Source organism: Heteronotia binoei, chromosome 17, assembly GCF_032191835.1.
Source record: "Heteronotia binoei isolate CCM8104 ecotype False Entrance Well chromosome 17, APGP_CSIRO_Hbin_v1, whole genome shotgun sequence".
In the NCBI taxonomy this organism is placed as follows: Eukaryota; Metazoa; Chordata; class Lepidosauria; order Squamata; family Gekkonidae; genus Heteronotia; species Heteronotia binoei.
In genome coordinates this window covers 44,880,503-44,893,031 of record NC_083239.1, presented here as the reverse complement: position 1 = coordinate 44,893,031, position 12,529 = coordinate 44,880,503, and the positions used below count along the sequence as shown (strand labels likewise).

The 12,529-nt window shown below is 49.4% G+C and overlaps 1 protein-coding gene across 1 annotated transcript in view; it reads right to left on the bottom strand.

Annotated features, from left to right (window-relative positions):
* Positions 1-2,635: 2,635 nt before the first annotated feature.
* Positions 2,636-12,529, bottom strand: part of ERFL (ETS repressor factor like) — a 49,333-nt gene continuing 39,439 nt past the window's right edge. The window contains exons 4-6 of the mRNA XM_060258528.1: positions 10,457-10,646; positions 5,256-5,379; positions 2,636-3,249 (exon numbers count right to left, since the gene is read on the bottom strand). Coding sequence (XP_060114511.1) covers positions 2,636-3,249; positions 5,256-5,379; positions 10,457-10,646 — 928 coding nt within the window. The remainder of the gene's footprint in view (positions 3,250-5,255; positions 5,380-10,456; positions 10,647-12,529) is intronic.

Below are 12,529 nucleotides of genomic sequence, written 5' to 3'. Positions count from 1 at the left end.
CCATCGAGTCCACCTGCCGAACAAGCCATTTTCTCAAGTGGAACTGATTCCCTGTCACTTGGAGATCAGCAATGTTCCCTCTAAGAGTCTTGTGAGCAAAACTTCTACTTTGTGAGCTACTGGCATTGAAGTTGTGAGCTCCTGCGTAAATTATTGTGCTCTGGGGGTCATCCTTCCTGAGCGAAGACAAAAAGGTGTGAGCTGCAGTCTACAAATTTGTGAGCTAGCTCACGCTAACTCAGCCTAGAGGGAACCCTGGTTGCAACCCCAGGAGATCTCCAGCCGACATCTGGAGGTTGGCAGCCATAGGAATGGCTGTGCTTCAACGCACAAAGAACTCTGTTGGTGTTGACTGGGGTGAGAGGAGCTTTCTTTTAGCGGCTCCCAGCCTGTGACAACTCTGATAAGGCAGCTGCCATATATAAAACCTTGTTAAGTTTTTTTTGGTGTGTGTGTGGGGGGGGGGGGGGTTGGAAAGCAAGTAAACAACTGAATGGAAGTCTGCCTTGACTCATTTTTTTTTCCAAATTTAAAATCAGATTACCTTGACTCATGAACCTCCTGCACAAGCTGGTGCTCGCACTGCGCAAGATACCTTTTTTTTTTAGAAAGCGCCCTTGGGACACACACCCCCTCCCAAATCATGCACCAAGCCAGGGGCGACCCAATTTTCTTCACCCTAAGAGCCACATCGAATAAACGTCAGGTGTCTGAGAGCCACAAGCCATGTTTGAGAGTAGGCAGGCAGGAAGGCAAATAGGTGGGGAGAGAGCAGTGGAAAGAAAGTAACTTTAAATGCATCCTCCAAGCCACTGGCCAATGTTTCCTCTGAGCCAGGGGTGGCCAACGGTAGCTCTCCAGATGTTTTTTGCCTACAACTCCCATCAGCCCCAGCCATTGGCCATGCTGGCTGGGGCTGATGGGAGTTGTAGGCAAAAAAAAACATCTGGAGAGCTACCCTTGGCCACCCCTGCAAGCTGTGGAGTCTTGTGAGTGAAAATTCTACTTTGTGATCTACTGGCATTAAAGTTGTGAGTATTGTGCTCTAGGATCATCCTTCCTGACCAGGCTGAGCTAAGACAAAAATGTGTGAGCCAGAGGCTAAAAAACTGGGAGCTAGCTCAGATGAACTCAGTTTAGAGGGAACACTGCCACTGGCTAGCTTGGCGAAGTGATTTCAAGAGAGAAATGCCTTCTCCAAGCCAGCTGAAGGGGGGTTGTGGGAGATGAGAGCCACAGGATGTGTGTGAAAGACCCACATGTGGCCCCCGAGCCATAGTTTAGCCACCCCTGCACCAAGCAGTGTTGCGATGGCCAAGAGGACTAGAAACATGAATGTTGAAAAGTAAAACTTGTAAAAGTGAGAGATTCCCGAAGGCATGGAATTTAACGGACAGGAAAAGGTGGTTTTTCTCAGGGACATTGAACCATTCCGATTAGGAGTTTGCGGCAGGCAGGCAGAGCCATGAGAGACGGTGGGAGGATAGAGGGAGGGTTTGAGTCGAAAAGGAGGCAAGAATGAGTCTCCTCCTCTCAATCCAGTTTCTTGGCTGTATCTCCTTGCCTGCTGTGGGCAAACTATGCCTGCCTCCAGAAGTGTTTTTGCACCAAATCAGGGCTCTTTCTTGCTTGCTTGCTTTCCTTCTTTCTTTTGGAGCAGGAATGCAGAAGAACGCAGTTCAGGTTGGCCTGGTGTTGGGGTGTGGCCTAATATGCAAATGAGTTCCTGCTGGGCTGCTTCTACCAAAAAAGCCCTGTGCGCAACAAGGGTGACATCAAGGGGGGGGTGGCCTAATCCACAAATGAGTTCCTGCTGGGCTTTTTCTATCCCAAAAAGCCTCGTGTGAAACAATGGTGACACCAGGGGTGTGGCCTAATATGCAAATGAGTTCCTGCTGGGTTTTTTCCCTACTAAAAAGCCCTGTGAGAGACAAGGGTGACATCAGGTGGTGTGGCCTAATATGCAAATGAGTTCCTGCTGGGCTTTTTCTACCAAAAAGCTGTGAGCGAAACAAGGGTGACGTCAGGGGGGGTGACCTAATAAGCAAATGAGTTCCTGCTGGGCTTTCTCTATCCCAAAAAGCCCTGCGCAAAACAAAGATGACACCAGGGGGTGTGGTCTAATATGCAAATGAGTTCCTGCTGGGCTTTTTCTATTCAAAAAAGCCATGTACCAAACAATCAAAAGTTCATAATTCTTTGGATGTAGAAGGAGAAGGGGCGGGGAGAGACACTCCAGGCATTTCCACACACACTGAATAATGCACATTCAATCCGCTTTCAATCCACTTTAGCGGCTGTTTGTGAACAGATTTGCTTGTTTCATTCAAATCCAGTGGTTTAAGTGCTCTGAAAGTTCATTATTCAGCAGGCCGGAAACCACCTTCACTTTTTGGTAATGGTGGGGAGTATTCCAGCCCTATGGGAAGGAAAGGGGGGAGTTGTGAGAAGGGGCGTCATTGGCGGGTGAGACTCAGCATATCGAAGGAATAAAATCTTCCTATAAAAATAGAGACATCAAATGCGGCAGGGAGGGATGTTGGATTGGCTCGAGGGGTGTTAGATTTTGTTGTCGTCTGGCTACTGAGGGGGGAGAACTCGTAACGAGGGCTCCTGGGGGGGTTGGGGAGGGGGTTCAGCTGCTTAGCAGCCCCTTCCCCTCCTTGGGAGAAGCCAGGCTGACCCCCTCCACTGGGCTTTGCGTGGCTCCCGCTGTCCGCTCAGTCTCCAGCCGCTTGTAGGCCTGCACAGGGTTCTCTAGCGTGTCCAAGCCATCGGGGCTGAAGTCACAGCCTTCGTTCTCCGAACTGCACTCGCTCAGATCGGTGATCTCCAGCTCGGAATCGGAGTCGGGGTCCTCTTTGGGCCCCCGGCCCCCCGAGGGGCTTTGGGACCTGCTCCCCAGTAACTCCTTTTCGCGGGTGCTCGCCTTGTTGGCATCCACGCGCAGGGGCAGTGTTGTGCCGTGGGAGGGCAGGGAGAGACGGGGGATAGTGCCGGCCCCTGCCGCTGCAGCCCGCTCGGAGGTATCTCCGGGCAGGAGGGAGAGGGGGGTGGGAAGTTGGGCAAGTGAACCAGACAGGGGGTTGGGGTAAAAGTGGGGGGGATAGAGGGAAGCGGGGAGCTTGGAGGCATTCAGGGAGAAGGTGCTGGAAAGGTAAGGGTTGAAATTCCAGGGGTAATCAGGGAAAGTGGCATTCCTGCCATAGGGAGGTAACAGGCCGGGTGGTTTCGTGTAGCTGGAGACACCTGTAAGAAGAAGAAGAAAAGGATGCATTTGTATTTTTTAAAATGTATTTCTAACCTGCTTTCCTTCCTCAGTTGGGACTCAAAGTGGCCTCAGGCCAGGGGTGGAATTCTAGCAGGAGCTCCTTTGCATATTAGGCCACACACCCCTGATGTAGCCAATCTTCCAAGAGATTACAAGGCTCTTTTTTGTAACCTCTTGGAGGACTGGTTACATCAAGGGGGTGTGGCCTAATATGCAAAGGAGCTCCTTCTAGAATTCCACCCCTGGACCTCAACCATCATTCTCCCCCTTCCATTTCCCTACAACAACCACCCTGTAAGGCAGGCTGGACTGAGAGTTTGTGATGGGCCCAAGGAGAAGTCGGGATTTGAACCTGGGTCACCCAGGGTTCTAGTCCACCACTCTATCTACGGCACCGCACAAGTAAGAACCCATCAGACAATGAACCACTAGCACATTAGCAGTTATTTTTTCAGGGGTACCCACAAGGGTAGAATTCTAGCAGGAGCTCCTTTGCATATTAGGCCACACCCCTCTGATGTAGCCAATCCTTCAACAGCTTACAAAAAAGAGCCTTGTGGGCTCTTGGAGGATTGGCTACATCAGGGGTGTGTGGCCTAATATGCAAAGGAGCTCCGGCTAGAATTCCACCCCTTGGTACCCGAATGTGTTGACCTGGGGTGGATTTCAGAAGGTGTCCCAGAGACATTTCTCTCTCCTGAGGAATCACAATCAAAATAATGGAACAGATCAGGGGACAAATGGCGAGTGGCAGACTCTCTCTTTTTAATGAGCAGTAAACTTTGAGCAGATAAAAGAAAGTCCTTCCCATGTAGGATTCACTGCCACAGGAAGTGATGGTGGCTACAAAAATAGACAGCTTCAAAGGGGGGCTGGTGAAACATCTGGAGCAGAGGTCCATCAGTGGCTCTTAGCCTCAAGGGATAGAGGGAATGCTCTGTCTGGGGCAGTGATGCTCTGTACTCTTGGTGCTTGGGAGGGGCAACAGTGGGAGGGTTTCTGTAGTTCTAGCCCTGCGGGTGGACCTCCTGATGGTCCTTGGGTCTTGGCCACTCTGTGACATGGAGTGTTGGACTGGAGGGGCCATCGGCCTGATCCAACATGGCTTCTCTGATGTTCTTAAGGCTGCACTATGGAAGGGGAGTAGAAAAACAGGCAGTAGTGGTGAGGGCTTTTTTTGTAGCAGGACCTCCTTTGCATATTAGGCCACACCCCTCTTATGCAGCCAATCCTCCATGAACTTACAGGGCTCTTAGTACAGGGTCTACTGTAAGCTCTTGGAGGAGTGGTTACATCAGGAGGTGTGGCCTAATATGCAAAGGAGGTCCTGCTACAAAAAAGCCCTGGTGGTGGTAATAACAGGCAGCGACTAAGCAAAATACTACTGCTACTACTACTGCTACTACTGCTGCTACTACTACTGCTACTGCTGCTGTTGCTACTACTACTACTACTACTGTTACTACTGCTGCTGCTACTACTACTACTACTGCTGCTACTACTGCTGCTGCTACTGCTGCTGCTACTACTACTGCTGCTACTACTACTGCTACTACTACTGCTACTACTGCTGCTACTACTGCTGCTACTATTACTGCTGCTACTATTACTGCTGCTACTACTGCTGCTACTACTGCTGCTACTACTGCTACTACTACTGCTACTAATAGGTCCTGGGTTTGAGCAGGGCCCTGCTGGAAGAATCCCACTTTTCTCCACTCTAGGGAGTAGCAAAACGGCTTAAAATCCCCTTTCACTTCCTCTCCCTACAACAGATACCCTGTGAAGTAGGTGGAGCTAAGAGAGCTCTGAGAGATCTTGAGAGAACTGTGACTGGTTCAAGGTCACCCATCAGGCTGCATGAGGAGGGGGAGGGGGAGAATCCAGCCCAGTTTCCCAGATTAGAGTCTGCTGCTTTTATACCGCCACACCATGCTGACTCCCAGAATCCTTGGTAGGAGAAGGAAGACAAGCTTGTTCTTACCGGATCCCAGAAAAGGGAAGGCCGCATCCAGGCGCAGCTTCTCTGTCTCTGACTGGCGCTCGAAGAGTGGGGTGCGGGTGGCGGGGTCCCCCAGGCGAGGGCTGGAGAAGAGGCTTTGCAGGGTCTGAAGGTGGGGGGAGAAAGAGGGGGATGAGAGAGGGGTGCAGAGCGACTGTCCCACTGATCGGCAGGCGGCCCCTGCAAAGGGGGAAGGCGGTGGGGACTGAAGTCCGCTTGGAATGTTTGCCACTAAACAAATTTCTGTTCCTGAATTATCTCATTAATGAAATAAAGATGTACAGCAGACGAGGGGTTCCCGACGTGACCTTTTCTGGCATTGCTAAGTGTTTTTAGAAAGTGGGTGGAGCCACCTGGGGCTTTTGCTCAGCAAAGCTTCTGATTGGTCACTGGAGATTTGATTGACTATGCAGTTTTTTTTTCCAATGTTGCTTTGGCAGCAGCTGCCAGCACAGCCCAAAGTTCTGAGGCGGCCATTTTGTGGCTGGGCCCACCAAACTGTAGTAGAATTCCAGTGGATAGGGTTGCCAATCCCCAGGTGGGGGCAGGGGATCCCCTGGTTTGGAGGCCCTCCCCCCGCTTCAGGGTCATCAGAAAGCGGGGGGAGGGGAGGGACATGTCTGCTGAGAACTCTCTCATTCCCTATGGAGACTTATTCCCATAGGAAATAATGGAGAATTGATCTGTGAGTATCTGGGGCTCTCGGAGGGCTGTTTTTTGAAGTAGAGGTACTTAATTTTCAGTAAAGCATCCAGTGCCTCTCCCCAAAATACCTCCCAAGTTTCAAAACGATTGGACCAGAGGGTCCAATTCCATGAGCCCCAAAAGAAGATGCCCCTATCCATTATTTCCTATGGAAGGAAGGCATTTAAAAAGGTGTGCGGTCCCTCTAAATGTGATGGCCAGAACTCCCTTGGAGTTTAATTATGCTTGTCACACCCTTGCTCCTGGCTCCACCCCAATGTCCCCTGGCTCCACTTCCAAAGTCCCCCAGATATTTCTTGAATTGGACTTGGCAACCCTACCAGCGGCGCCCACAGGCTCAAAAAGGGTGGGGACCAGGCCTTGGATTCAGTGGGAGCTCACAGGAGCACAGCACCTGAACCTTTCTGAGAGTTCCACCTCCCTGTCCATTGAATAGTAGGTGCAGCTGCATAACAATCTCTGGATGAGCTCCACCACCTTTTTTCCTACAAAACGACCCCTGTCAACAACCCTACCCAAAATAAGGTTAGGATGTGAGAGAGGGATTGGCCCAAGGCTGCCCAGTGGGCTTTGTAGCTGGGGTGGGATTGGAATCCCACACTTTGGGTATCGGAGCAGGAGTGAGTCTCCAGTTACAGGAAGTCATGAAGGCTGACTGCAGTTATCCTGGGTGGCGCAAAAGACTCTCTCTTTGTAGTAGTCTGATCTTTTAAAAACATCTCAAGTGCACCACAGAACAGGGGTGACCAAACTTGCTTAACGTAAGAATAAATGGCAGAGGAAGGAAGGAAGGAAGGAAGGAAGGAAGGAAGGAAGGAAGGAAGGAAGGAAGGAAGGAAGGAAGGAAGGAAGGAAGGAAGGAAGGAAGGAAGGAAGGAAGGAAGGAAAATAGTTGGGGGAAGAGAGGTGGAAAGGAAGCAACTTTAAATGCATGCCATTTGCATGCTGGCTGGTTTGGAGAAGTGATTTAAAGAGAGAAATGCCTTCTCTAATCCAGCCACCATGGCAGCGGTGATGGTGGTGGTGAGGCTCTGTTGTGAAAGCGCCAGATTTGGCTCCCAAGCCAGTTTGGCCACCCCTGCCACAAAACACGGGCTTCACACTAGAAATGTCTGTCCTTGTTTGAGTCCAGTGGCACCTTTAAGACCAACAAAGTTTTGTTCTGGGGATAGGTTGCATGAAGAAGTGTGTGTGCATGTGAAAGCTTATACCCGTAGGCATGGCACTTTTTGTGTGTGTAGGATTACAACAGCCAGGTTCCTTTACACACAGAATTGCAAATCTACTAAAATACCTACAGTAGAGGAATGGTGGTTAAAAAAGTCGGAACTTGCAGAAATGGCCAAAGTCATTTCTTTGATGAAAGGAAAGACATCATCTGCTTTTATTATAGGTTGGGAGCCCCTTATTGACTTTGTGCATGCAAATGGGAAAAAAATCATTTGATGATTTGCAGATTTGATGAGTAAGGGGAATCTTAAATAACAGAGAAGAATATGCGATTAGATGTATTCTTTATGATGTTAGAGTATGTGGCGATGTTTAAATTTTAGGTTTAGTGTTAAGTGATTGCATTTGGCTTTGTCTTGGAGAAAAAATTGTGAGTTCTTTAAGGACATGTTTCTTTTATTCTTTTTCTTTTCTCTGTATTTCCCCCCTTGATTTTATTTTCATATATGAAAATCTTTTCTAAAAGTTTAAGAGAAAGAAAGAAAGAAAGAAAGAAAGAAAGAAAGAAAGAAAGAAAGAAAGAAAGAAAGAAAGCTTATAGTGAGAGAAAAACTTCCCCAACACTTTACTACCTAGGTGCTTAAACTATGCCAAATGTTTAAATTATAGTCCTAAAAAAGGTAAAGAAAAGGTCCCCTGTGCAAGCGCCAGTCATTTCCGACTCTTAGGTGACGTTGCTTTCACAATGTTTTCACGGCAGACATTTTGCCATTGCCTTCCCTAGTCATCTACACTTGACCCCCAGCAAGCTGAGTACCCATTTTACCAACCTCAGAAAATGGAAGGCTGAGTCAACCTTGAGCCAGCTACCTGAACCCATCTTCCACCAGGATCGAACTCAGGTCGTGAGCAGAGAGCTTGAACTGCAGTACTGCAGCTTTACCACTTTGCGCCACGGGACTCTTATAGTCCTAAGCAGTGCCAATTATTTGAAGCTGTGCCAAAGCTGGGCCAATTAGCAGAAGCTGTACCAATTGTTTGAATTGTGGTCTCTGGCTATGCTAATTGTCTGAATTGTGGTCTTTTTTATTTAATCTATATGCATTATATTTATGAGATAGTGTAATTTTGATATGTTTAATTTGATATGCCTCATTTATTGTTATTGTAATGACTTTTAATGTTGTAAGCCGCTCTGAGCCCGCTTTGCAGGATAGGGCAGGCTCTAAATCGCAAATTAAATTAAATCAAATTAAAACACCATTGGTCTTAAAGCTGCCACTGGACTCAAACCGTAAACGTTATTCTGCTGACCAACGCGGCTGCCCACCTGAGTCTGTCCTCGGGTGAAGCAAATACATTATAACCCTGTCCCCAGATTGCTTCTCCCTCTGGCCCAGTACTGGTGGGTGAGTGTTTCGCCAATAATATTCAGAAGGCTTTTGCATCTGTTAAAAAAGCAGGCCTCAGATTCAGCAGGAGCTCACAGGAGCACAGCTCCTGAACCTTTCTGAGGGTTCCCCCTCTTCCTCCCCACCTACCTTGTCCATTGAATAGGAGGTGCAGCTGCATAACAATCCCTGGATTAGGAGAGCAGGCAGCCAGCCAGCCACCAGGAGCTTTGCCACATCCCCAGCAGCCCTCATTAACCCCTGGAGAAGCCCGTGCCACCCTTTCTTCACTTATGTGATTCTGGGTGGCTTGCTGGCCTTTTGACTGGGGGGGAGGTGGCCAAAGAGAGCCTCTGGTGAGTGAGGCCTGCTTGGGCTGGCTGGATCTCTAGCCAGCCCAAGCAGACCTCACTTGCCTGGGGCTCTTCTTCCTTATGTTGGGTTGCTTTTGACTGCTGGGAGGGGCGGCATATGCTAATGACCTCCACCATCTATTTTTCTACAAAATGACCCCATTAAAGAAGAGTTTCAGAACTGGGTTGCTCCTAAGTTAAAAGCTTAAGTCAGGGGTGTCAAACATGTGGCCTGGGGAGGGCTCCTATCAGGCCCCCCGCGTGCCTGGCTGTCATCTGCTTCCTTCTCCCTCTCCCTTGCTTCCTTTTGCATTACAGCTTGCTTTGCCAGGCTTGTTAATCACACAAGAGCTACAGAGTAAAACCTCTGTTTTCTCCATTGGCTTAGGCTCCTACCTTTGGAAAGGAAGGTGGGAGGCAGAGCTTGCTTTGCCAGATTCTCTCAATTGCCCAGCAAAACCACTGAGTCAAGCCTCTCTTCCTTCTATTGGCTGAGGCTCCTTTCCCTCCTGGTCCCCTGGGGAAGGAAGGAAAGAGCCAGAGCTTCTTTTCCCCAGTTCTCTGAATTCCATGGGAGAAATACAAAGAAAGCATCTTTAAGACCAATGTGTGCTAATTTTAAGTATATTTTAAGTTTTTTAAAAAATATATATTTGTGCTTGTCTGTGGTGCCTAATCTTACATAGATACACACATGGCTCGGCCCAACGTGGCTTGACCCAACTTGACATGACCTGGCCCGAGAAAGTCTCATTTGTGTCAGTTTTGGCCCTCATAACAAATGAGTTTGACACCCCTGGCTTAAGTTAGCGAGACAGAGAGAGAGAGAGAGAGAGAGCATTTTGCTACCTCAATTTAGAGGGCTTTTTGCATCTGGTTAGGTTCAGGACTGACTTGTTCCATATAACTTTAAACCCTTGAGCTGCACTAAGTGGAAGCTAATTTTGAAGGAAATAAAGAGGCTGCTGAGAGCATTTTGCCAGCCAAATTCACAGCTGTTCAGAGAAGAAGTTAAGGACCAGCTTGCCCCCAATACACACACTGAATAGACATACACACAAGAGGCTGATAACATTGAAATATATACAAATATTCCCGAGCAGGGCTTTTTTTTGTAGCAGGAACTCCTTTGCCTATCAGGCCACACCCCCTGATGTAACCAAGCCTCCAAGAGCTTACAGTAGGCCCTATAAGCTCTTGCAGGATTGGCTCCATCAGGGGGTGGAGCCTAATATGCAAAGGAGCGCTTGCTACCAAAAAAACCTGCCCTTCTTTCTTTCTTTCTTTCCTCCACCCACTCACTTGTAAGGACTCTGCCATTCGTGCTCCCAGCTGGACGCACTTGCTCAGCATCCTCTGGGAACAGCCATGTGAAGGCTGAGGGCATCTCTGATTATTGGCGGTGAGAGAGATCGTGAAGGGAATGGGGGAAGCCTGCATGGGCATGGGAGCAGAGGGTGGGGAGGGAGGCAGGGGGGAGCTGGTGCTAGGGGCCCTGGGTGGTCTCTGCCTGGCTCCCCTTAAAAAAACCCAATAACTGGAACCAGGTCTGTCCAGGACATACCTCGGGGGTGAGTGGGGCGCAGTCGGAACCGTGGCTGCCCCCGTTGAATGGGTTCTGGGCCAGCAGAAACGGAGAGTTGGCAGCCATGTCCAGGAGAGGGTAGTTCACCAGCACTACTTTGCTGAAGTTGAACTTGTAAGTGAAGCGCTTGCCCTTCGTCTTGTGCAGGATCCGCTTGTTGTAGTAATACCTGGAGGGAAGCAAAGGGTGGGGGTGGACAATGAGCACGTGAGATCCTAGTGCTGCACTCCAATGGCTACACCCCGCTGGCTCTCTCGCTCGGTCTCTTTTTGCCATCAAGTCAAGCTGACTTCGTAGGATAGAGAAGGTAGAGAGAGAAGCATTTTTCTCCCTTTCTCACAATACGAGAACTCGTGGACATTCCAAGAAATTGTTGAGCGGTCGGGATAAAAGGAAGTCCTTTCTTCGCCCCAAGGGTGATTAACGCATGGAATTCACTGCCATAGGTGGTGGTGGCAGCTACAGGTATAGCCAGCTTCGAGAGGGGATTGGATAAGCATACGGAGCAGAGGTCCATCTGTGGCTATTAGCCACAGCGTATTGTGGGAACTCTCTGTCTAGGGCAGCGATGCTCTGTATTCTGGGTGCTTGGTGGGGGGGGCACAGTGGGAGGGCTTCTAGTAGTCCTGGCTCCACTGGTGGACCTCCTGATGGCACTTGGGTTTTTTTGGCCACTGTGTGACACAGAGTGTTGGACTGGATGGGCTATTGGTCTGATCCAACATGGCTTCTCTTATGTGACTCAGAATGTTGGACTGGATGGGCCATTGGCCTGATCCAACATGGCTTCTCTTATGTTCTTAAGGAAGCAAGAGAGAGGGAGAAATTGTGATGAAGTGGGATCAGGGACTGGGTGATTACCAGGTGCCAACTCTGGGTTGGGAAACTCCTGGAGATTTGGGGGTGGGACCTTTGGGGTGAGTTTGAGAGGAGGAGATTGGATTTATACCTTGCCCTCCGCTCAGAATCACAGAGCGGCTTACCATCTTCTTTCCCTTCCTTTCCCCACAACAGACACTCTCTGAGGTCAGTGGGGACTGTGAGGACTGTGACTGACCCAAGGTCACCCAGCTGGCTGCATGTGGAGGAGGAGCGGGGAATCAAACCCAAGTCTCCAGATTAGAGGCTGCCGCTCGTAACCACTACACCAATCTGGGGAAGGGAGGGTATAATGAGTTTGGTCAGGGGTGGAATTCTAGCAGGAACTCCTTTGCATATTAGGTTGTGCCCCCCTGATGTAGCCAATCCTCCAAGAGCTTACAAAAAACAGCCTTGGAAGAAGAAGAAAATTGCAGATTTATACCCCGCCCTTCTCTCTGAATCAGAGACTCAGAGCAGCTTACAATCTCCTATATCTTCTCCCCCCCACAACAGACACCCTGTGAGGTGGGTGGGGCTGAGAGGGCTCTCAAAGCAGCTGCCCTTTCAAGGACAACCTCTGCCAGAGGTATGGCTGACTCAAGGCCATGCCAGCAGGTGCAAGTGGAGGAGTGGGGAATCAAACCCGGTTCTCCCAGATAAGAGTCTGCCCTTTCAAGGACAACCTCTGCCAGAGCTATGGCTGACCCAAGGCCATTCCAGCAGCTGCAAGTGGAGGAGTGGGGAATCAAACCCGGTTCTCCCAGATAAGAGTCCGCACACTTAACCACTACACCAAACTGGCTGTCTTGAAGGATTGGAGGATTGGCCACATCAGGGGTGTGTGGCCTAATATGTAAAGGAGCTGCTGCTAGAATTCCACCCCTGATAATGCCACACAGCCCACTCTCCAAAGCAGCCATTTTCTCCAGGAGAATTGATTGTTTATCACCTGGGGGAACTGATTTCTCACCTGATCTCTATATATCTGATTTCTATTGCCTGGAGATTCAGTGTAATTCTGGGAGATCTCCAGGCTGCAGCTAGAGGTTGGCACTTGGCACCCTATCCCTTAGAGCTTTGAAACTGATTCTACAGCTCAACACTGCAAGGCTTATAATTTTGAATTTCTAACCTCTCCCATCCCATGAACTTTGGGGACAGCGCAACTGCAGCCAATGAAAGGGGTCGTTA